At 42.0% G+C, this 25069-nt stretch overlaps 1 protein-coding gene across 2 annotated transcripts in view; it reads left to right on the top strand.

Annotated features, from left to right (window-relative positions):
- The first annotated feature begins 1318 nt into the window (after positions 1–1318).
- The window catches only part of TAF4 (TATA-box binding protein associated factor 4), a 35876-nt gene continuing 12125 nt past the window's right edge, over positions 1319–25069 (top strand). For both annotated transcript variants that reach the window (XR_014185383.1, XM_082065240.1), the window contains exons 1-6: positions 1319–1649; positions 3573–4652; positions 21569–21735; positions 22288–22407; positions 24065–24184; positions 24618–24740. Coding sequence is in view for 1 of the 2 variants with exons in the window: in XM_082065240.1 (XP_081921366.1) it covers positions 1334–1649; positions 3573–4652; positions 21569–21735; positions 22288–22407; positions 24065–24184; positions 24618–24740 (1926 nt within the window). In the remaining variant the exon portion in view is untranslated. The remainder of the gene's footprint in view (positions 1650–3572; positions 4653–21568; positions 21736–22287; positions 22408–24064; positions 24185–24617; positions 24741–25069) is intronic.

The following is a 25069-nucleotide window of genomic DNA, read 5'->3' on the forward strand; positions in this document are numbered from 1 at the left end:
ATCCCAATAGCTGAGCTTTCTGGGGAAACAGTGCTTGGCGAAATCGAGCATTTATTAAAAGGCTGGTTGTATTTTTAACTATATTTACTTCCTTTATGACGGTTGCACAACGAGGTCAAAGTGCAGCTCCGTACCGTACGGCAAGACACGGCCACCTGCAGCCAGCGCCCGGCCGGGCACCCCGCACCCCTCCGGCCGCGGCCGGGGCTGCGGGCCGGGGCTCGGCGGCACAGGGAGCGGCGCTGGAGCGGGCGCAGGGCGGCCGGTCCCCGCCAAGGGCCGCTCTGCAGCTCCCCACAAGGGTTAAGCCGCGGCGGGGGTGTAACGCGGGCTGACACACAGGCGGGGATCGTCCCCAGCGCCGCAGGGCCCCCGCCTCGCCGTGCCGGGCTCCGAGCTGCGAGTGGCCCGTTTAAAACTGTCATCTCCCTCTCCTTTTTTTTCCCTCCCCTCTTCCTTTTCCCGGCGTTAAAATCGCAGCGTCCGTCCCTCCCTCCTCGGGCGCGCTTTCCCGGGGCTCGCAGCAGCCCCTCTGTGTCGGGCCCAGCGTGCTGAGTCAGGCCGGCCAGGCCGCGGAGCGCAGCCTGCGGACACCGCGCCCGGCACACGGCGGCGCCGCCCGGCCCCGCGGCCCGGCCGACGGGGCTGCCACCCGCCTCACCGAGGGACTGCAGCCCCCGACCGCCGGGGCGGGCAGCACTGCGGGGCCGCCCGCCTCTGTCAGCGGCCGAGGGAGGTACGGGGGGCCGGCGCGCTCCTCCTCGACCGCTGCCCCCGCCCGGGGCTGGGCGTGGGGCCCGGCCGCCCGCCCTCCGTCCCCCCCCGCTCCCCCGCCCCGCCGGTGGATCAGTTACACGCAGCTGGCACAGGTGTGGGGCGCCGTTCAGACTCGCGCCGGCGGGGGAGACCCGGACGCAGGGAGCAGCAGGGAAACATGCAGCCATTTTGGGCCGAGGCAGACAAAGAGCCGCAGCCGCCCCCGCCGCTCCGCCGGCCGCCCGCACGGCCTCGGCCGCACCTACAGCCGCGACCCGCCGCCCCGCGCCGCCCGCCCCTCCTCGCCAGCCCCCGGCCGCCCCGCCGCGCCGCCGCCGGGCCGCTGCCGCCCGACTCCCAACTAAGCGTCAGCAGCCATTTGCCCTGCCTTTTATAGGCGGCCGGCGGCCAATCAGCGGCGGGCGGAATCCCTCTCCGGCCGGTGATGTGAGGCTGGGCCCGCGCGCCTGCGCAGTCGGCGGGGCCGAGTGTGTGTGTGGGGTGGGGGGAGGGAGGGAGGAGTGAAAGGGGAGGGGGGGGAGGAGGGAGCAGCTCACAGGAACCCTCCGAAAAAAAGATGGCGGCGGGCTCGGATCTGCTGGATGAGGTTTTCCTGAACACGGAGGTGGATGAGAAGGTGGTGAGCGACCTGGTGGGATCCCTGGAGTCCCAGCTGGCGGCCTCCGGCCACCACCACCAGCACCACAAGGCGCAGGAGCCCCTGAGGGCCGCTGGGGGGCTGCTGGGGAACCATGTTGTGAGCAGCGGCAGTAGCAGCAGCAGCCCTAGCCCAAGCCCTGGAGGAGTAGTAGTAGGAGGCAATGCTAATGCCCAAACAGAGAGCAGCAACAGCAGCAAGATGGGACTGAGTGCCCCGGAGATCACAAAAGCAGGTAACATGGGCAGGGGTGGGGGGCTCAGAGGGAGAGGGGCCCTCCCCTCCCCCCACTCCCCAGCTCCTTCCCTTACTGCTTTCCCCCCTTTCCCCCTCTCTCCTTCTCGTTGTGGCAGGAACGGGAGTGCAAAGGGTGGTATCGATCATACGGGGGAGAGCCTCCCCTCATCGTGCCCCCTCGGTGTGTATCCGCGCCTCTGCTCCCTCCCCTTTATTTTCCCTCCTCGCTCCTGCTTTACTAGAGGGTGTTGGATCATGTGTGGGGGCAGAAGGAGCCGGCACTGCCCGGCCGGGACTCTGCCGGTCCCCTCTGCTTTTCCTGCCCTTGTTGCTGAGTGGAAGAGGGTCTCTGTGAATCTGGGGGGGCTGAAGGAGGCAGAGCCCACCCCCTTGGTCACGGCTGTGCCTCCCGTGCCGTCTGGGGCTGCTCTCCGTCCCTTCCTGGGGGGGAAGGCTATGGGGGGATTCCCTCTTAATAATGCCGCCTTAGCTGTCTGTGTAAATGCTCCTTCCCCTCCCCCTTCTCTGTTGCTGAAGTGCAAGGGGGTGTTATTAATCATGACACCTATTTCCTGTAGAGGAGGAAGCGAGGGGGGATTTCAAGGGGAGGAAGTCCCTCAAAATGCTTCCCCCCCATATCTGCTTGCCTTGGGTATTGCTGCCCCCAGCCCTCCCCTTGTTCCCGGGGTTCGGAGGGGACATTCCACACCTCGCGTTCCTCCTCTGCCCTCAAGGGGGTGTTGTCACAACACCGGGTCCTGGAAAGGGGGGGAATTCGGGCCACAACACCCCACCTTGTGCCGTGTCTTCTCCCACCCTCCCGAGCTATCTGGGGATATTCTCCTTCTTCACGTTGCGGAGGTTGTGGGGGGACATGGTGAAGGCTGGGACTAAGGGCTCACTACATGAGAATGGAGGGAAACTGTTTTTCAGGGAAATTAAAAAAAAAAATGTCTCCCCAGAATCTCTCTGCAATTCCTCCCCTCCCCCCCCCATTTTTTTTTTCTTGCTTTCTTGTTGCTGAAGTGTAAGAAGATATTACAGACCTTCTGTTATGATTAATGAAGCTCTCCTAGGAGGATCTTCATAACCCTTATAATGTGCATCTCAGTATCTGTCTGTCACTATTCTTTTGCCATTTCTGTCTCCTTAGGGCCAGGACCTGGACTGTGTGTAATTGTACTTGTGATAACACCAGGCCTCATCAAGGGGCATGAGGATTATTCAGGACAAGAAGCTGCATCATCTTGTCCCTTCTCAAAGCCTCCTTTGCTTTTTATTTATTTATTTTTAATCACCTCTGGCTGTGGGAACTTCAGATCCAGAAGAACAAATTCCGTAATAACGTGGAAGGGTCTTCTGGTAACCTACTGAGGGCCTGGCAGTATTTTGTATCTTGCCAGGCTGATGTTTTTATTTCCTTTCACGTTTTTATATTTTGTTGTTGTTGAGCCTATTGATCTAACTGAGCTACTCTGTAGGAGATGGAAGTATTAGAGGGTTGTGTGTGCTGGTCATAGAGTATATGTTTTGTTAATGTGTCTTCCATTGCCATCTTTCCCGCCTTGCAGTCCTGTTGCTGAATGTGATTTCAGGTTATAGAATGGGGAAGAGATCTAAGATGATCTTCTTCCTCCCTTTCCTTGGTTCATATCAAATCTGTTTTCCTCATTTTGTCTTATTGTAGTGTTGAAAGCAGGGGTGTTACAGTTAATATTGAATCTACCAATCTTTGGGAAATTGGAGTCTTCAAGCTAATGTCTTCAAAGCCAGCTTCAGTTTGTAGTCTCTCCTGTTTTCTTGGTTCCAGGCAGGGAGCCTGGGAGATGGAGAAGACTTGGTGATGAGGGAGAACATTTTGTCTCTGCCGGACTTAGCTTTTTGCTCATTCTCTCTGTTTAACCTTGTTGTTGTTTTGCAGGAGCAGGAGGAGTGCAAGGGGGTGTTATTAATCATAACACCAGGTCCCAGACTTCAGCTCTGGATGGAGCCACCACAACAAGCACCAGCACCACCACTGCAGCAGCAGGAGGATCTGAAGTCACTGCTGCTCCAGGGACCCTCAGTCAGGGCAAATCGGTGGTTATCAGCACCATGGCAACTGCCTTGTCCACCAGGAATGGCAAGATTGGGACCACGACAGTGCAGACTTTGAATGGGAGTAATGTGGTGATGAACTCTCACCATACAGGAGGTGCTGCTTTCTCTGGGACTCCTGTGACTGCTTCTGCACCTGCTGTTGCCCCTCTCGTTAACAATGGACCTGGATCTGTGGGGAAAGGAAATACTGTTAATGCTGTTTTGCCGTCAGCTTCAAACACTGTCATCCAGACTTCTTTCCTTAATACTGCTGCGTCCTCTGCAACTTCCTCCTCACCCACAGTTATCTCCTCACAGCCACCGCCGAGCATCGGAACCGGGGCACCTACGGTAACGCTTGTGAGGCCACCGATTCACACCGCAGGACCCACAGTTGCTGCAGCTGGTGCGGCCACTCAAAATGGGAGCAATACTGTGATCAATTCAACCATCAGTGTGGGGAGTTTTCCTGCTGTTGCTACAGCCACTGTGGGATCTGGAGTTTCCCTCCAGACGTCGCTTGTGAACAGCCAGTCTGGTTCCACTGTGCCAGCAGCTCCCACCACACAGGTCATAAAATCTGAGTCTCCTAAAACTATAGTCCAGGCAGTATCCCAGCAGCAGACGCTGGCTACTGGTGGCCAGCCCAGTACTACAGGGGGTAACATGATTATTGGGCAAACTATGCAAGCTGGGCTCTCCAATGTTGCTCCCAATCCTGGTGGGATACCTCCTGCGGCTCCCGGCACCCCCACAGGAATGGCTAAAGGTGCTGCCAATACGGTGGCACAAAGTCTGCCAAGGACTCCAACAGCAACTACGAGTGGAATCAGAGCAACTTTGACTCCTACAGTTTTAGCACCTCGTTTGCCTCAGCCACCTCAGAATCCAACTAACATTCAGAATTTTCAGTTACCACCAGGTAAGTGAGAGGATTGAGGGGTTTTATTTTCGAAGTGTGCTTCTTACAGGAAGGAAGGAATCCAAATCAGATTTCTTGCTCTTTAATTGCGAGTTGTGAAAAAGGCATTACATCTAACAATGAGAATCATCTGGTTTTGTGTAGTAGAATAGTAGCATTCCAGTACTTAGCTTATGCTTTTGGGTGACCAAAAAGTCTTTTCAGCAGTAATAATTTGAAAATAATTCTGCCTGGTATCTCTGTTATGATGTAAGTGTAGATGAAGCTGCAAACAACCAAAGTGTGACAATGGAATATTATCAAATGAAATGATGCTATTTGGTATTCATGTGAAGCATTTTGAATTTTAAGGTGGTTTTGTCAGTAGTGTGTATAACCTTTGCATGCTGTTCCGTTCCCTCTCTGTCCCTGCGTGCCCCCAGTACCACATAGCGCTCATAAATAGAGAAGCAGCAGATGCAATACAGGAAAACTACCTTCTTTTGCTTTAAATATCTTCAAAGTCTGACTTAAAAACTCACAGATTTGAAGCTTATGAAGATCTTTTTAGTCAGTGGAGTTCTGATACAAAAGGCAGTCCTCCTATGTCCTTACCTCACCCTGTTGTGTCTGGGGCTGCAGCTTTTGTAGTAGCTACTCTCCTGCTTAGTGCTGAGCATCTCTGGACAAGGAATCTGGTCCTGAACTCAGTGGGTGGGTAAAAAGCAGGATGAGAAACATTTCTTTTCTGAGAATTGTTCTGTCCCTCCTTAAATATCCTAGATTTGAAGATTTAAGGTTATATATTTGCTAGTATTTTGAACCAGGCTTGTACTTGTGTCCAGTTTCATTTTTAACTGAAAATACTTGTGTGAACCTACACATAGTTTCCTGCCTCTTTAATAATATATAGTAATAGCTGTATTCTTACTATTTACTGTTTTTGAGGCAGTATACAAAGAACAAGTAATTAAATTTTACTGCTAGTACCGAATGAAATCAGTGGTGGTTTTGTATCGTCTGTTTCAATTTGTCTTAGTAAAAATACATCTATTGAAACTCCTCACCAACCTTAAAGCAATGCACCTGCCACATAAGGTAGATCAGAAACCGTACTCTGTTACCACACACCATCTTTTTGTGTGGTATACTTTTATGCTATGGGATGCCATGCAGTTTGATGAAGTCTGTCAAACATCCTGTGTATCCAAGTTCAAACTGGTATAAATATTCCTTTTTTTTTGTATAGAAGATTATTCCCTATATGAGTAATTTGAATGACACATGTTACTAATTAAAAAAATAGCAGTAAAACTCAGACCTTGAAATCCCAGTGCTTAATTTGAAGCTTGTAAATGGATAGGCTGGACAAGCCTTATTTATTTATTGCCACAGTATATCAAAAGATTTTCCAGGTTTACAGTCTGTTGCTGTGTATGCCTACATTTTCACTAATACTGCATTATAAACCTGATTATGGGAAAAATACTACTGTTGAGTCCAGTGGGACCTTTTTTCCAGGTAGCTGATGTTTCCAAACTCCCATAGCTTACTGAAATGTGCTGCTCCTAGAAGCAGCGTTGCAAGTCCTTAAGCATAATTGGACCATAAATAGCTCCTTTGGAGGTCTCGATAGATCAAAGTGAAACAATATAGGTTCTAAACATTTGAGGTTTTTTATTAAGCACTTTTCTTGTCTGTGCTACACTTTAAAAATATTTATAACTACAAAAGAATAGCGTGACTCTTAAAATAAGCAAGTGTTCATGACCGAATACATAGAAATTGGAAGTTGGGTTCTTGCATCATGAGATGGACTTAATATTGGAAAGGATTTTTGGTTTAGTGGAACAGCTTATTTTTTAAAAATTGCTTTGGTTTACATTTTTATACCCTGTGAAAGTAGCCAACTTTGAAAATGTTTTGCATAAAGCATTTTGTACGGAACACTTAAGAATTGATGGATGTCGAGCTCTTACAAACATCTCGCAGGTGCAAGGGCTGAGCACCTCTGGAAGTCCAGCCACATGCAACTGCTTTAATCTTAGTAGAGTGCCTTTGCATCCATAGTGAAAGGAGAATAGATGACTCTGCTTTTGAAATTGTATTTCTAATTACAGTGTGATAGGCCAGATTTTTTTAAAGGCAGTTTGGTAGAATGAATCTGCAACTACTTGTGTGCTGCGCATCTCCCGTATGCATCAAATTTGCACGCACAGGTTTTTGTTTGTAAAAGTTAGTAGCGTGTGCTAGTAAGAGTTTGTAAGACTTAGTGCATGAAATAGCTTGAGATCAGACACTGCATGTGTTGCTTTTTACACCAGGACTTACAAACACTTCGAAAGAAAATTCTTATGCAAGTTTTGACCAATAAGCAACATGTGTTTTATAGTTGTTTTCTTACCCTGAATTACTGTTTCTAGCTCTCCAACATACTGCTGAAGTTTTGCATGTATGGAAAGCAGCATATAAAATGTCAATAAGTGTTATTAACCTGGGACCTGAAAATTAAAAACCCTGAAAGGTTTTGAATGTTCTCTTAAAAAGAGCATGTGGAAAATCAGCTAGAACAATGATCTTTGAAACATATTACTTTCAGAATGATGCTTTATATTGCATCAAGCCAGTTGTGCAACAAACATTGACCAAATTAGAGATTTTGAAGAGCTAATGGGCCGTAGTTGTTGTGACCTTAATGGATTCTGGTATATTACTTCTCAAAGAAACCAGACTGTTCAGAGTATCTGTTCATTAATAATGGTTTTCCACTACTGACATCTTTGAGGAAGAAGATGATTGTGCTTAGTCCTTTTTTCAGGAGCCCATGTTTGGAACTTTGTGGTCAAATTGGACAGATCTGGGTAATGAAGGTCCAAAAATAACCTTATTTGCAGCTGCTTAGCAAAGACGCAGAAATATTGTCAGGTAATTTTCTAGGGGGCGGGAACACAAGGTTCTCTTCATACAAAGCTGCTTTTAAAATGTAACATCTTTTTAAACTGTGACTGAAAAGAAATTGTACAAGTTTTTGTTTCAGACTGCTTCAAGCAATAATAGGAAGTGTCTTGTATAAAGTAATATGGTAAGAGGTAGGAAAAATGGTGAATTTGTTAAAGCATTCAGTGTTTGCTGTTAAAAGATACTCAGAAAAGTGTGAGATTATGCCACAAGATTAACCATTTGCAACACAGGTGTTTGTAAAATGTTTAGAGGTTATCGCTGACACATGGTAGATTCATCTTGTAAGATGGCAAAACTTGTGTAGTTGAAAATCACTTTTCAAAATACTCTCTTCTCCGGCAATGCTATAACACAATTTCAAACCCAAGCTCTATGAGCATATACTTTAGCAGCATCGGCAACTTGAGGGCTCAAAGGTTTGGTTTCTGTTCTTGCAGATGCTTTATGTTGTTACCTTCTTCTGCTCTGTTTTTATGTACAAGCATCTCATATTAAGTTTTTAGGGTGCCTGCTTAAAGGAATGAGCCAGTGGCAGAGAGTGCTGTAGATATATAGATAGTAAGGTAGGTCTGGACAGTTTTCTCTAGTAGCTCAGGTGAAACTGAACTCTAGAAACCTTCACTTTCACCATCCCTCTCTTTTCTTTTACAAGATTCTGTGCCACTCAGTCCTGTTTGCAGATAGCAGGTATGATGGGTTGTCTTCCTAATTTATGTGATGATTTTTTTTTAACTTCTGTGATCATGACCACTCTTCTCATTTAACAGTAATGCGGTTGTGCAGCTGTAGCAGAACCACCATCACAGATCTGCTTTGTTTTGTGTCTAATAATAAAACTTCTTCATGACTTTCACAAAACTCAGTTGGATCTGCCAGTAGCTGGTGATAGGGGATGAGACTGGACTTCCTCATGACTTTCTGGATGTGTCTCGTGTGCCATTTCTGTGGTGACCACAGAACGGGTTGTTTCCCATCTTGTAGAACGGACGGGGCTCCTTTAAAACTTGAATGTTTCAGAGTTCCAAACAGAACTCATGCAAATGACCTTTGCAGTTGGTGTGAACTTACTGTTGGTGCTTTCTAGAAGCAGCGGGTACCTGGAAGAGTTTTGGTGCCACACACCTGCAGACCCAGGAGGATGGACTGCACGTATTCGCATGTTCAAGGTTTTCTTCGTGGCTTTAGAGGCTGGAGACTCCACTTGGTGTTAAATGGAAGCTTTACTTTTTAGAAACCGTTGACTTTTAGCTTGCGTTAGCTATCTAAGAAGGGTTCTAACTTAGGCCTTGATTAGAGTGGCTTTAGGATGGAAAAACTACCAGAACATCTATTTAATTTAAAGCATGGGTTCAGGTCCTTTTGACTTGGACAGTCATACTTCAGTTTCCTTCAGTAAGGAGCTGGGGTGCTGGGCGAGAGACAGTGGATAGAGAAAGGAGAAAGGCGGCAGGCTGAGAAGAATCAGACAATATTTTCACTGCAGAGCAATTTGTTACTTCTTCATAGTGAATGTGGCATTCTTTGGGTTACGTTGTACTTGAAACATACCCCAGAAGTGTGGAAAGTAACTAGGGATATAAATAGATGAGGAGACTTCCATAATACAAGAAACACAGAAAAGAACCGAAGAAATACTATGAAGTAGTGGAATGTAGTTGTTTCTATTTCTCACTGACTAGCAAGCGAGTTCAAACATATCCTGATTATAGTTTCCCTGTATGTTGCGTGTGCTGCCAATATTATGCCTGTTAACTGTGTTGGCATGGCTGTATATTGTTAAAAATACTGTCTGTAATGCACAATGATAATAGGAGCTGCTTATAGTACTTATAGTGTGTTTTACTTTCAAAGCATTTTACAAAACTTAATCCTTGCAACATGCCTGTGTAGTTGGTAAATAAAGTAGTATGAACTCTGCTTGAGAGCTGGGGGAAAGAGCAAGTTAGAGAAGTTCTGACTTGCCCAAGGCCACAAAGGAATCGATATTTTGCCAAGATTAGAGCTTGGGATTCCTATACTTGGCACATGAAGTGGTATCTTTCTTTCTGAAAGATAACCGTGGATCTCTTCTGCAGAACTGTTCTGGGTGGGGGGTGGATTTTATGTTCAGATCATGGATCAGCAAAAGGAACATTCTGCTTTACTTGAAATCTGCTACATCAGATCTGCCATATGTTGCCAGACTGAAAGTTGTGTTTGTTCTTATTGCAACTTTCATAACTGAGGAATCCTGCACACTTAGCTTTGTACCCTGAAGAACTTAAGACTCCAGCTGCGCGATAGGACTTTTAATGAGCGTTATGAGACAAATCAACGCCTCATTTTGCGTGTCTGATAAGGGCATCTCTTTAAGTGATGGGATCTAATAGGAATGCAGTTGTGATTCTGTTAAGCTGTGCAAGCTAGTAACTTTGACTATGTATCGTTCAGTTCTGCTATGGAAAATTGCTGTTGTTCCCAACAGCCTTTGGAAGAGCACGTATGGATCTGTTTCGTATGCCTATCTACACTTCAGGTTGTCTTTCTGGGTTTTTTGGGTATCACTAGGCTCATGATCAAGGTCATTGGTCAATGACCAGAAGCAAATTATTTATTTATTTAGAGTAATTTTGCACTGTGATACTCGAAGTTACATGGTGACTTGTTCTGTGTTCAGTGAGCTAAACAACTTTTCCATCTCTGTAAATCTATGTGGGTTACTTCCAAAATGCAGCATCTTGGTTTGAGGACCACAAATTTGGATGCTGCCCAGGACTTGAATCACTCACTAACCCAATTTCTGCAGCAAAGTTAACAGTCTGTGATGGAAATACAACAGGTTTAGGCACTGGTGAGACACAAGTTAGTAGGTGTGACAAACTCTCTTCAAATGAAATGTTTTGGTGTATAAAAACTCCTACTATTGTCTTCTCTGTTTTGGGAAATGATGTGTAAATGGAATAGTAAAAAAATATATGGAGTAGGTCAGGGACATGGTTAAAAATATGGGTATTTGCCTTAGTGGGTTTTACCAAAGAGAAGAGGTTGGCTTGTGGAAGGCTTGCTTTCTGTTCTCGTAAAAACTGGATGAGCAAATACTGAGAGTCTGCTTGGTAGGAACCAGACATAAAGTAATTTAAGAACACAACATGCTAAACATTTTTGTTGCTACTGTATGCGATTTTTGCCAGAAATACTTAAAATTAGCCTTTTTACCTGAAAATAACTACTCTTGTCAGAATTGTTGTCTGTGTTGAAACTTTATGAAGTTTTATAACTCCATTTATCTGTCTGAATCTGCTCCTTGAATCTGATGCCGTTGTTTGATGTTAGAAAGAAATCTTTTGCCAGTTGGAAGACATTAAGTGTTACAAGTTTAACTTTTCTAATGTTAAGCGTATTATCTCTTGCAAAAGAAGATTTGAAGAGCTAGTGGCATTAAAAAGTAATTTTGAAAATTGTGCTTCTCACAACTGAAGGCACTGATAGAAAGGAATTTTTAGTGGTCCTTGGTAGACAGTTACTTCGGTTGTATTATGAACTATAAAGCTGTGTGTGAAGGGAGGGCAAGCTCTAGCGAGAATATGTGGCACTCATGAGTTAAAAGGGCTTTTTCTGTGCACAGATAGTTTGTGATCTGAAAGCTCAGGGTGTCCCCATCCCTCTGCCAGGTCACACACATGGTTGTTTTATAGAGATAGTGGCTGGGGGATATTTAGGCTTTGAGTTTGTGTTGTTATAAGCTGTCAATGTATTAACTCTAATTGATTTTTTTAAACTAATTAAGGTCTTGCCTAAATGCAAGAAGTTGTAGTTTATTTACAGGTTTCTTGGAAGTTGTAAAACCTTTCTTATCTGGATAGCATTTTTGCTTCATCAGCCCTCTTGTGTACTTCTGCCGCATAAGAGAAGGAAAATTGTAAATACAGTAAGCATCTTTTATAATGATACTATTATGTCCACACTGGAGATTGTACCACTAAATTATTGTGGCAGAATGGTCCCATTTCCAGCTCAAATGTTGGGAGAAGTGTAAAAACTGTACACAAACAAGGCTGCAATTAGAGAGGTGTGAAGATTGTGTGATCACTCATATTTCAAATTAGATGAGGCTTTTTTTTTCATTGAGACCACAGGCACGTGAATAGGTTATCCTAGAAACACACTGGTGCCTCAGGAATAAATCTTTGTTGTGGTTTGTTTTATTTTGTTGTTGTTGTTGTTTATTTTAAATTTTTCTTTTTACTTTTCAGGACAGTTTTACCTCAGCTTAGTCCAGAAGTTTTTACCCCAGTTCTATTCCATAGTAATTTTCTTCCAGAAATGCCAGTTGTTTTCTGGATGTTTGGTGTTTCAAAAAACCGAGAGCCAAATTTTTACCGCAGAGACTCCTGTCTTGGAATAATTTTCTTCATGTGTCTGTAGTGTAATATTTAATATTAAGTGAAATAATTGTCCTTGAGGCCTTATTTATGCTTTGAAGTTTTTGTTTGGTGTTTTTATTTATTTGCTTATTTTTAATATAGAATATTTTTGGAGAGGATAAAACCTTTGTTATCCTCTGTAGCTAATGGTATGGATAATCAATTACCTAGAGAGAGGTGATAATAATAAGGAATTGATACGGTTGTGTCCTGTTTCTGCAGTGAGGTCTGTGTAGGTGCAGTTCAGCCCCTCAGCAGAGCTGTCCTAAGGCATTGTATAAATGTGGATATTCTTTGGCTCTGTAACTGTTGTCAGACTAGAAATAACACTTTTAAAAGATGAGTTTCTGTACTTGTATTACCAGTGATGAGAAAGTTACACTTTGAACATAAAAGGCTGATTATCAGCGTAGTGCATAAATAGGTTATAAATCCTTTTACCCAGGGGCAGTACTTTTACTGTGTATTTGCACAGATTTTAGTGCAAACTTCGACTCAATTGTGGGGTTTGGAAAAAAGTATATTGATAAAAATTGAGTAACTTCTTGTTAGTGTAGAACTCTGTTTATAAATTAGAACTGTCAATTATGAGCACCGTCCATCTTCTAATTTTGATGCTTTTTTCCTTAAAATGCATTACTAAAGTATTTTTTCCAGTAATGCATTGTAACCAGTACCTAGACACCTAGTAACCTACAACTTGCATCAGTGTGTAGTATTACTCTGCACGGCCTGCACCACTGTTCTAGGGTTTGTATTGAATCATGTCAGTCTCCGTAGCAAAAATGGTCTAACTTACCATCCTAACTTGATTAATATGTGCTTCTGCGGGTAGTTGAACTGTTAAAAGCCATCACAGTACACTTGTACAGCATAAAGCACATGCTGGGTAGACTCTGTGCAGACAACCAGTATAGATTCAGCTGAAAAATGTGCGCTCTAGATAGCAGAGTTTAAACAAAAACCAAGCAATGAGGTGTGGTGCTGTGCTCTGGTCTGTCTAAAATGGCTTGAGAGGGCAGCAAGGCTGCGGTGAGCTGTCTTCACACCTTGCTTTCAGCTTATTAATCGAATATTTCTGGAAGGGAGGGTGAGATTGAGTGTAATAACATGAGGAGCGTTCAGCTGAGTGGCGGTGGGGCGAGTGGGACCTGTTGTGCTCCCATGAGTCAGAAGCGCCAACTCCAAGGAGCAGCTGAGGAATTGCAGCACCTGTGGCAAAAGAGTCTGTGGAGTTGACCAGAAGAGTTTGCTGAGGGATCCGTGGAGGAGATCAGGCAAAGAAATCTGCAGTGGGACAGCTGAGAGCAGCTAAACTGTGCAGAATTTTATAGAAAAGCATGGGGAGCTGTTGGTTTTTGATGAACATACCTGCAGTCGTGTTTGCAGTAGTGTGAAGGGTGGATTGGAAGTGTTCGTGCTGTTAACTTCAACCTCTTATTTCCTTTCATTCTTCCTTTTTTTCCAGTGTATGGTTTGGTTTTCTTCCCTTCCCTCTCCTCCATGGGGGAGGGGGGGAAAGACACTAATTATTTATAAGTGTTAGTCATGCCCAGTCATTAAGCTTAGTCATTATGCAGGACTGTGCATTTGATGGTTAGTAAAAATCAAAACTAGATTTGATTTTTGTTTAAAAGCTTTCTGAATTTGGGCTTACAGGTGTGAAAATACCTTTATTTCCATGTTTAGACTCACTGAAAAAGTAGTGGTATTTAATAAACGTTCCTATCAGCCAAATGACATGTCCACATGGATAGTCTGTATTTGAACACTCAGGTATAGTGTTTGGCTTATTCTCAAACCAGAATAACTTCTGTTACAAAGGGTATATACCTAGAGTAGGGCATTCACAGTCAGGACAAGCTAAAGAAACCCATTTTTATGGGTTTTCATGTACTTAGTTGATTTAGGGTGTTCCTTTTTGAAGGAGGAAAATGTGGATTTAATGCATTACTCCCTGTTAAGTATTTGTGTACAGGCTGTGGTAAATGGAAAGTAGCTTGTCCATTCCTATTTCTTCAGATGCTTGAACAGCACTAATGTTTATATGACTTGGTATAAACAAACTGTTTGCCAGAAATGAAGACTAGTCGAGTTTTAAATTCTCCTATTTAGAGTAACAGGTCAAAAGAATTAGTGACAATTTTTGTCTTTCTTTCTCAAATCCAAATCCAGTTTTGGTGTAACTGCATTGTTGTTTGATGTCAGGATATTGAAATTAATGGTGGAGCTTAAATCTGAACCACTTGGAGATCAATAATTAAAGTAATTGGTTTAGCTCTTGATAGTGTTTTTCTTAGTTCTTTCTGCAGCAGACTCAAGACAGATTTGCGTGATGATTGGGTTGCAGTTTGACAGAGCACTCTGGTGTTCTGGCTTTGTATGCTTGACTAGAAAGGAATGTTAAGACACTTTCAAGGAATATAGCTTTCCAGAAAAGTCAAAATAGTTTCAAATCACGCTGTTGTTGAAGTGTTTGTCAATTGTTGCTATATAAAATGACATATTTCTCAGAACACTTCTTACACACCTTTTCAACTGAGCAGGTTAATTCTTTTCCATATGGGATCACTGTTAAATGCAGTGAATTTTGGTGCTCCAGCATGACTTTATTCCTTTAATTTATATTCTTAAAAGATTCGTGAAGCTTGCAAATGATTCACTTTTTTCCTTTTTAGACAGCAGGTTTGTAGTTTGAAGCTGAATTCTTGCATAGTAAGAGTAAGCAAAAGCTTTTACTATGAAGTTGAGTTTCTCTTGTCTTTTGACTCTATGGAAAACTGTTTTTGTTTTTTCTTACTATAATGTGAACTTGTGCACTTGGTCTGTACAAAATACATTTTTCTGTGCAGTGCAGTCAGGATTTTTGATGATTTTTGAGAACACATCTTTCATCTATCTTGGCAATAATTGTAAGTCAGCTGTTCAAGAATTAGTATGTCACAGACTGTCACCATCGGTTGTGATCTATGATCTGTGTGTGCAGGTTGGGCATGTGGGGAGGGTGTTGATAGGGAAATGAAATGGAGCACTGGGGTAAAATTTGGGTAAAATTTGACTTTATTCCAGCATGACATGAGTTGGAAAGTGAAAGGACTGATGTGCTTTTGTCGCTTAATACTCTGTGCCGTGCCAATCTCCGCTGTGCTTCATGTTCAACACCTTTCAGGAGAAATTCCAAGTGTTTTGTATCAGAGATGCTCAAGCAACACCTGACAATCGTGTTTTTTCATGCCAAGTTGTAGCTCACCTTGAGCACAGCAGGTGCTGAACATTGAACAGGCACCTGTAAGATGCGTTCAACATCTTTTGTTCATGAAACTCAAGAGCCTGGATCGCTAATGGTGTCAAAGACTTTGGCAAGAAAGTTTAAGTAAAAGTTGTTTCTGGATCTTTTGTGCAGCACAGATCATCTGATGTTCTAAGCACCTAAACTAAGTGCATCTAATGTGGTTGTGCTCATATCTCATCAGGGATGAAGTAATGTGTCTTCAGTAACACCTGCTTCACAGCTGTGTTGTCATTTTCAGGTTCTGGGCTGTTCATTTTGATTTGTCATCACAGTTTCTCATGAGTTTGTGTGTAGATTGTCCTTCATGACCTGCTACTCATCTGCTGGTTTGTTACAGATGATGCTCCTCTTTGACATATGTACATAATTCTAAATCTGCTAAAAGTTTTGTTTTAAGGAAGGTTACCCAGACTTTTGTGGAGCTGCAGTGGACTAGTAGACCTGGAGAGGTTCTTCCTTTTTTTCCTGGCCTTTCATTCCAATGGGGTGAGAACTTTTCCAGACAGGTCAGTTGTCATAAGAGGAGAAAAGGTAGATTGTTGGACAGCATTGATGTTAATACCAGGTTATAATTTCCTTTTCTGCAATAAGGGACCATATTGTATATATCACTTCTGCGGGAAATTCTTTCTGTAGTTTGTACAGGCATCTCTCCTTTTCTCCAGCTGTCTCTTCAGTATTCTTCTAGCTTCTTTTGTATTGAGAAAATCTTATAAACTTTGTCCTTATATAAAGATTTTGTCATTCCAGGGTCTCTATAGCCTGATCTAGTCATCTCCAGAGCACTGACTTACCCCTTTGCTCTGTATGGGTTTTCTGCTGTGTTTAACAACTTGCATAACCTCAGAGACACTTGATTTCCTTATTGTTGCAACAGAATCTCTTCTGACAATACAGAAGGGATACTATTATAAAGCTTTCTTCTGCTAATGTGGCACAGCCTGCTTAGGATTAATGTCAGATTTTTTTTCCATGTCAAATGTTTGCAGCATCTGCCACAAATAAGTGTGTGCTTGAGAGTTTAAGGCACAAACTGCCTTGATGTTCAGGTAACCCCTGAGTGAGCTTTCCCAGCAAATCCAGTTAGAATTTGAAGATTTGTCAGATGTTGCTGGACTGGATGATCAATAACCCTCTTTTCTGGAGGTGTTTGTAAGGACTTTCGTTTCTTATACCAGAAGCATTATTTTTTCAGGCTCGAGCATCCTTTCTGAACACCAGCATGTGTGGGTGTTGAAGGTGATTCTTTGCTGCGTGACAGTTCTTCCTGACCATGTTTTTTTCCTCTGGAAATAAAGTTCAGTTACTCTTTTACTTTAAGAAGAAAATTTCCTCAGGAGACTGAAAAATGGTATTCTCCATGCAATTTCAAGAGCATACATCCATTAATTCTTATGTCTCATTATTATATATATTAAAAAAAAAATACTAAAAGCATAGGAAGTCTTGGTTCCTTAGTAATGGTTCTGAATTGGTGTGGATTGGAGCATGAGCTACATTGTGGGGAACGAGCAAAATCTGTGTGCTTGAACCTGTCCTTGTGTTCAGTGTCTGCATCAGAAGGAGAGCTGATGTCACTCGTGATCTGATCGGAGACTTTCTGGGGTTTATATTTCACAGGTAGGCAAGAGTTTCATTCTTGCACGCTGGTGTGCCCAGGAACAAGCGTGAACACAACTGTTTGTGGTCCTGTGTTGGGTGCTTGCTGACTGTAGATGGAGTTTTTCAATTTATCACCTACTGTACGAATCGAGTCCCCGAGGAAGGGAAGCGTTCCAGCTCCTATAACTATTATTAATCAAGATTTACCAGCAAAAACCGGTAGCAAAACAGAAAACTGTTTTGGTTTGGGTTTTTTGGATGCAGAGGATCTCTAGCAAGAAAGCTCTATGTCTCAGGAGTTATACAGCTAATCAGTGGTTTGGAAAGGCTACAAAATATTTTTTGTTCATCTTCCTTTATTATTCTGATACTTTTTTCTTTAGTCTTTGCTAAACCAAGCTGTGTTTCAACGAAAGAAAGAAGGAAGAGGAAAGCATTAGAAAAATGCTTGGTTTGTGTTTTTCTGACATGTCATATGGCCAGAGCTCTTTTATTCCAGTGCGTGATTTTTACAAGTTTTATTAATGAAAAGAAAACAAACAAAAACGCAACAACAAACGAAACCCAAGCAGAACACTTTGTAAATGGCAATGCCTTTAGCAGGTGGAAATACAAACAACAAGGGGCAAAGAGGACACAATGTAGAATCGCAAAGCTACATCATATAATAATGAACTTTTCCATCCAAACACTCTTGCAAACAGGTGAGATCTGGGAAGGTCTCACCAGAATGTGAGACTGACCATCGCAGTAGCCAGGAGCACAAGTCCTCTGGGCATAAGGAACGATCCAGCTCAATTTTGTTAATCCTTCATTTGGAGCTGTGATGTATTGTTCAATTCAAAATAAAATATGAGCTGCTTTCAGGGTTCTCTTAAGCCTCTAACTTCTAACAAAAATGGTAATTAATTTTAATTTCAATTAGTTTTTTAATGAGAGACTTGGAAAGAATGCTTGAACGTTTGCATTTTTAATAGTGAATATGATTTTAGAGTACACGTGATCAGACTTTCTAGGAAAAAGAAGGCAGAGAGATATTTAAAATGAGCAAGTTTTATTGTCACCTTTTTCTAATCGAACATTTCCCATCATCTTTAGCTATTTGGTGTCAAATAGCAGCTCATCCATTTGTGGTACAAAAACGTTGATGGTAAACTTGAAACAGATATTTTTTCATCCTTATTTTAAATATGTTGATGAGTTTAATTAGAGAAGTGAGTTACCTTGGTATAATTTTAGCTGTCTTCTGGTACCTGGTAGTCGTTTCTGATCTGGTTCCTACAGCTCTTGCACCTTTATGCATTGGAGTTTGAGATTATGATACTTGTCTGTAATTAAATATTTAAAATACCAGTTTTGGAACCTAAGAGAAAGCAATGTTTTATTAAGAAATATTTTATTTTTTCTACACATATTACTATCAGCCCCTCCTTTTTTTTTTTCTGTTGCAACAAATGAATCAACTGAGAGATGGTTAATGTGCAGATGGAGAGGAGGGCTGGTATAGTCCTGCATTGAGTTTGTTTAGAAGCAGGAAATAAATGAGACTTTCTTTTTAATTCTTAATCAAGTTAGCTCCAATGAGCTTTATGAGCTTCACTGAAAATCCACTTAATGCCATCTTGGGTATAGTTTTGGGTTAGTGAGTTTCTTTTTTAGCTCATTGGGTTGGAGAAGAGTATAGTTGGGCTGGGTTCTTTTTAAAGGATTCTCAACGAGGTTGGAGAGGTGTTAATTGTTCAAGCAAAAATAACTTACCCACACACTGTATTACTGGTGAATTTCTGCACAGAAATGTCAACAACAAAGTTCATCGTGATCTGAATTTTTACACCTTTTCTGAAGTTGCCCATACAGTAACAAAATATAATTTTGAGCAGGTAAAATATCTTATGTCATCATACCATGATTAAAGTTTATACAAGGCTAGTCTGATGTTTGTGATTTTTGTGTTTGTATATAGCTTGTCAGTGGTAGACTGTAACTTAAGGACACGTTATGAACTGTATAAATTGGAAATAACAGCATATCAAATAAGAGCAGGACTGTAAAAGAACTGTTAAAATGGGGACAGACATGAATGTAGCTTTGTATGAATTACCTTTTTATTACAACTTCAATACCTGAAGGAAGGTTCAGACTTCCTGTAGTTGGAAATCTAGCAGGATAGTGCTTAGAGTCAGGGTTTGAATCACAAATGATTGTTTTGTCTGTTGGCTGCCAAAAATTGAACTTCCTTGATATGTTTTCTAAAGCTCACATTAATATGCTTTTCAACTGTCTGTTCCAGCAGTTGTGCTGTGTTAATGTGTAGGCATGTTCTAATTTTACATGTAGCTCGGGGAGAATATTTCATTGTTCAGCCATCGTACTTGCTCTTCACGGGTAGTCAGCCTTCATTTTTGTGGTTTTTCTCCCTTCTTTTCTCTCTGATTCATGTTTTGGGGAGCAAAGCGCTGAGCTGACAGTGCCGGTGTCCCAAGGGGAGGTTGGGGTGTTGCCTGGTGTGTGGATGGAGCTGGGGACTGAACAGGCAGCAGAGTCCCGTGTGCTGGTGCCTGATGCTAGAAAGAATGGTGAATTTTAAGAAAAAGAAGAAACTTATGGGACGTCAGCATAATTCTGTGATATTTAAGAACCTCCGAAAGCACAGGAGCGTGTAGCTGGGTTGCGCCTTTTCGATTTCTAGAAGCTAAATGGTAATCAGCAAGCCTTAATATTTGATGCGGAGTTGAAAACAGCTCTTCTAATCAGACTGCCACTGTACTGGTGGTTTCATTTATAGTAATATTGAAGATTTCCACTGATTCAGTGTTTGTCTTCTTCAGCTGATTATTATGAGGAGTGACAAAAATGGGCAATGTGAGTTCATTTCCCGAGATTTTGTTTGCAGGTTGGAAGAGGTTGCCAGGTTCTGTTTGTGCAGAAGTGAGCTTGATGTAGTCACAGGTCACTCTCTACTCTTTAAAATACTGAATTTCTCTGTCCTTTATCAGTAGCCCTTTTCCCATAGTGTAAGGCTGATGGTGAGAAAGTTGTGATGGTTCTAATGAGCAGCTGATGGGATCAAGCTCTGTATTCACTGTTGAGGTTTTTACAGTTCTTGTAAGCTCTGGTGGCATCTGGCTTGGCTGTTTTAGTGAAAATGCTTCTCTCTGTGTAAGTTACAGGAGAAAAGACCTTACTTTTTGGTATGGCTTGGGAAATGTTTATTTTGGACCTGACAGCTAAACTTAGAGTATTTATTTCTGCAGTCTGCAAGATTATAAATAAGCTTCCCCCCCTCCTTTCCTACAGAAAAACAGCTTGAAAATATTTGTTTCTGGATATAACTCTTGTCCATAGCACCTTCTGGTCCCACCTTAACACTTCTAAGTAAGTCGCAATGGAAAGTTACCTTCTTGATGACAATTAGTTTAACATCTCTGTGTGACTCCGCTTCATTATCAGAGAGCTAATGTGGAGAACGTAAGAAAAAAAAATGGGGGTGAATCAGCTAATAGAATCTCTTTTCTTTTGAACTCATTTTAATAGAAATCAGTATATGTGTTTTTGCAGTTTAACACTAATTTTTTAAACAGCCCAAGAAAACTATTTAAGGTGTTGTCTTGTACATGTTTCAGCACTTCATCTGAACAGAAAAGCAAATAAAAGCTCGATTCTTTTGCAGGAGTCGTGCTCTGAGATGGCACAGACCGGATTGCCAGGTGGTGTTGGGGAGCGTACATGGGCTGACCAGAACTTCAGAAAAACTTTCTCATTTTGGTAGCGCCTTTTGATTTTCACGGTGAAGTTCCCTCCTGCGGTTTGTTGCTCAGAAAGACTCATTTTGAGGCCCCAGTTGGTTTCTTAGGTGGCTTTTTCAGAGCAGATGAGGTCCTCTGAGGCTCTTGTGGACTGACTTGGGCTGAATGAATGAGCTCATGAAAAACGCTTTGTGTTGTCCAGATCCTGATTGTGCCTTTGAGAAGGAGAGACTGTAATCTGAAAATTGCACGTTAAAATCTGATTCCCTGTAGCTACCCGGTGGGGTTAAGTGTATGGATGTGAGTGAGTGAGCAGGAACTGACTGCCTTGTTTCTCTCTCCGTTTTATTTTTCTTTTGGGGTGTAACAGTGCAGACTGCTGCTGATGCACATGAGAAAGATTATGATTTTATAGCTGCTTTCATTACTAAATTTGTTATGGGAAATTAATTTAGAACTTAGACAATTGTGTTCCCGTTGATGGTGAAGACTATGTTTGATTCCCCGCCCTCTTAAAGAAAAGCTAACAGGAATCTTGCCTAATAACAAGATTTTCTTTTATTTGCAGTGTTTCATAAAGCAAATGTCTTAGTAAAGAGCAGTAGGATTTTTACACAACTGCTCATTTTAACCTCTGGTTACGTGGAATATTTTGGTTGGAGCGAATACGACTCCTCGTGTGTTCTGATGCACACCACACGGAGCATTTTGATAGAGTATTTCTGTAATTAAGCTGTTCTATACAAAATGTGAGGATGCAGCTGGGTGTTTTGCTTTTATTCTAAACCAGTTTTGTTAGCTGTGTAGTCGCTCACCAGTACATTAATTCCATATGTATGCAACTTGGATTAAAAAAAAAAAAAAAAACTTGAAAAACGCTGTTCTTTAATATTTGCAAAGGGTGCGTGGTGTTGACCAGTTTGTTTGTTGCAGGCATGGTCCTGGTGCGCAGTGAGAACGGGCAGCTGCTGGTGATCCCCCAGCAGGCGCTGGCGCAGATGCAGGCGCAGGCACATGCCCAGTCCCAGCCGCAAAACACTCTGACTCCTCGTCCTGCTACACCCACCAGTGCCCCTCCGGTGCAGATATCCACAGTGCAGGTTGGTTCGGTCATTTATAGTGTTAAAACCCCTAAGATTTGGTTTGTTTTGGTTTTTTTCCTGTGAAGAATACACCCACAAGTAAGATATGATGTTAGTGATCTGAAGAAACCAGTGATCAAACTGGTGCTGTACTGACTTTTCCACATGGCATAGGCATTGTGTTTTGTGCCTACTTTGGTTTGTCTGTTACTCTTAAAAATATTTTTACCTAGCTGAATGGCATTAAGTTTAAAACTGATACAAAGAAGACTGTTCAAGACCATATATGGTTAATGTGCAGAACTCTTTTCCCTAAAGAATCATTATTCTTTATAAGACTAAAAGAAAAAAGTGGGTATGGATATATGTACGCTGAGATCATCACAGTTGCATTAAGTTCAAGACTAAAAATCCTTCTCACAGTTTTAGAGTGGTCCAGATGTGTTCTTTTGTATCTGTAACAATGGCAACTATCCAGAAACAAAATAGTGGATAAGGGAGATTGTATTTAAATATAGGAACTAATGCGTGTTTTGTTTTGTGTTTGGTTTTTTTTCCTCTCCTCCCCAGGCTCCAGGAACGCCCATTATTGCACGACAGGTGACACCAACTACTATTATCAAGCAAGTGTCTCAGGCTCAAACAACAATGCAACCCACAACAACGCTACAGCGTCCTCCTGTTGTGCAAGTGAGTTTGTAGGAAATTAATGTGTGCATGAGATACGTCAGTGAAGATTAGCTGAAAACCTGCTCAAGACTACCAGAAATACAGGAAATATAATTGTTATATGGATGGGTGAAATATCTTCTGGATTATCCTTTCAAAAACATTTGCAGATCTCGATTTACTTTATATTATGGATGTATATTGTGCGTATATGAATATATATTAAAGCTATCCTTGTATTAGTTTGTATAATCACAGAACTGGCTAAAATAAAATGCTTGAGGCAGAAAGCACCAAACCCTTTGGGTTTGGAGCCATGGTGTTATTCCTGTGATGGATCTGCATTCCTCCCAATTCTGCGGCAAAATTCACAATCACAAAAAAGGCTACACTGGTGCCCTTTTCTTCCACAAGCCTTCTCCCTTTTACACAAGTCTCTGCTTTGGTCTGTGGAGTTGGGGAGATTCTGATAACTCGGGGATAAATAGTGGTGTCCTAGTATGTGGGCTCCCTTCTAACAGCCTGGTCTGGATTAATGGTTCTCGTAGTGGTTTTTTGAGCGGTGGTGGTTTGAGTTTAAAACACAGAGCAAAAGTGTGAAATTCTCCACATGACTTCCAGGCAACAGTGATACAATATGATTGCTGTTGCCTAATCTATTTCATTGTGCTTTCTTCAGCCTTTGAGTAGACAGGATTAGAGAGTTTTAATTTAAAACATGCAGGTTTTGCTGTGCATCCAGTTAACCTTTTTCCCCTCAGAGAGCCTTTGTCTGTGCCAGGGATCTTTCCAGATCTAAGAGTTAATTTACCTAAGTGAGTCTCCTTAATTTGCACCACTGTTACACCAGACAAAAAAAAATTATTCCATCTGCGTATTTTTTCTGTAATGAACATACCATGGACTTCATTTATCCTGTTAAAATTGAGACAAATTAAATCCTTGTCTCCTTTTCTGTCTCCCAAAATACTAATGCAAGTTAGCTTGGGCAACACCGGAGCCTCTTTTCTTGTGTGACTTTATATAAAGAGCAAGTTTACAAACGATTTGTTAAAATTCTAGCTAGCCTTAGCTTGGTAACAATTACGGTCCCTCTAGTTGGCTTGACATTAGGAATTAGAATGTGTTGAAAGTCCATGAATTAACTGGGTATGTGAAAAGTTCTTGTTTACAATGTTGATTCTTTAAAGGTGATATTCATACTTTGATTTACCAACTTGTCTACAAAACAAAAAAAAACATGTTTCGTCCCATTGTTCATCAAAAGGACCTGGATAAGACCTGAGCTTTTGTGTCCGTTGTGCCTTTTTAGAAATTCCTCCCTTTGCAAAGTGGCATTTAGGGGAACAGGCAAAAAAGGCTATTGCATTCACAGGAATTTAGTACCTGTTTTAGTTGTGTTTTGAAACCACCGTGTATGAGGGTATGTTTATGGTATTATTTTCCCACCAAAAATCGTGCAATTCTTAATCAACTTTGAGGATTTCAGTTCTGAATGTGCAGTGTTTTGTGCCATCTGGTGGATCCTCCTTTCCACTGCAACAGCTGAGTAACTGCTTTTTATGTTACAGTAGCTGTGAAAGGTGCTGTCCTGTGGCTCAGTTTCTGTTTGATGGTTCAGGAAAACGGGCTTTGGTACATTCTGAGTAAAATAACGTTATGTTCATGTTCTCTGCAGCCTCAGATTGTTCTGGGTGGTACTGCACAAACTACTACATTGGGGACAGCAACAGCCGTACAAACTGGAACTCCTCAGAGGACAGTGCAAGGAACAACGGCGACCTCCACCGCTGCCACAGTAAGATACTGAGCGCATTTAAAATCTGGTTTTGTTCATTCACATATACATGTGTGCGTGTACATATATATCTGTGCACTGTGCCATGCACGGGGATGGAGGAACTTTCCTATTTGTTGTCCTGCTAAAGTGCATATTTGCCCATGCACAATGTGCTGTTTTTAAACTGCCTGGTGTTTCCTAACTTCATTAAACATTTATTAAATTTTGGCAACAAAAATGTACAATGCACATGTAAATGTGAGGCAAAATAATAATTTCAGTCTGATTATGTCTTAAGTGGTGAAGGACATGAATCTATAAATAATATTCTGCGGTGGTGAATGAAAGAAAGACTTTATTTCTCACAGTATGTGATCAGATCATGTGTTAAAAAGAGTTTATCTTCCCTTCTCTGACTGTTTCCCTTCTACCTATCCTCCTCTCATAACAGGAAACTATGGAAAATGTGAAGAAATGCAAAAACTTTCTATCCACATTAATAAAACTGGCATCATCTGGAAAACAGTCTTCGGAGACTGCGGCAAACGTGAAAGAATTGGTACAGAACCTGCTGGTAAGACAAGTTCATTAGAAGTTGTAAGAAACAGTATCTGGGCAAATTTAGACTCAAAACCAAAGGGTCTTTTTGGAGAGGAGGGAGATTATAAAATTTGAGATAAATCAAATAGAAACTTAGCTTCTTCTGAATTAACTTTTAATTCTACACTTTTTAATTGATGAAGCAGTGAATAAAAAAGATGAGTTATGTACTTGAGGGAAGACACTACAGCTGAGTGTCAGGAAATCCCAAGTTTTTACAAAAAAAAGTAATATTATCTGAAGCTAATGTGAAAGCTTGACATACTTAATATTTATAGAATGAACACTAGTATTGCTTAGCCT

Source organism: Streptopelia decaocto (assembly GCF_964273445.1).
Source record: "Streptopelia decaocto genome assembly, chromosome: 14".
NCBI lineage: Eukaryota > Metazoa > Chordata > Aves > Columbiformes > Columbidae > Streptopelia > Streptopelia decaocto.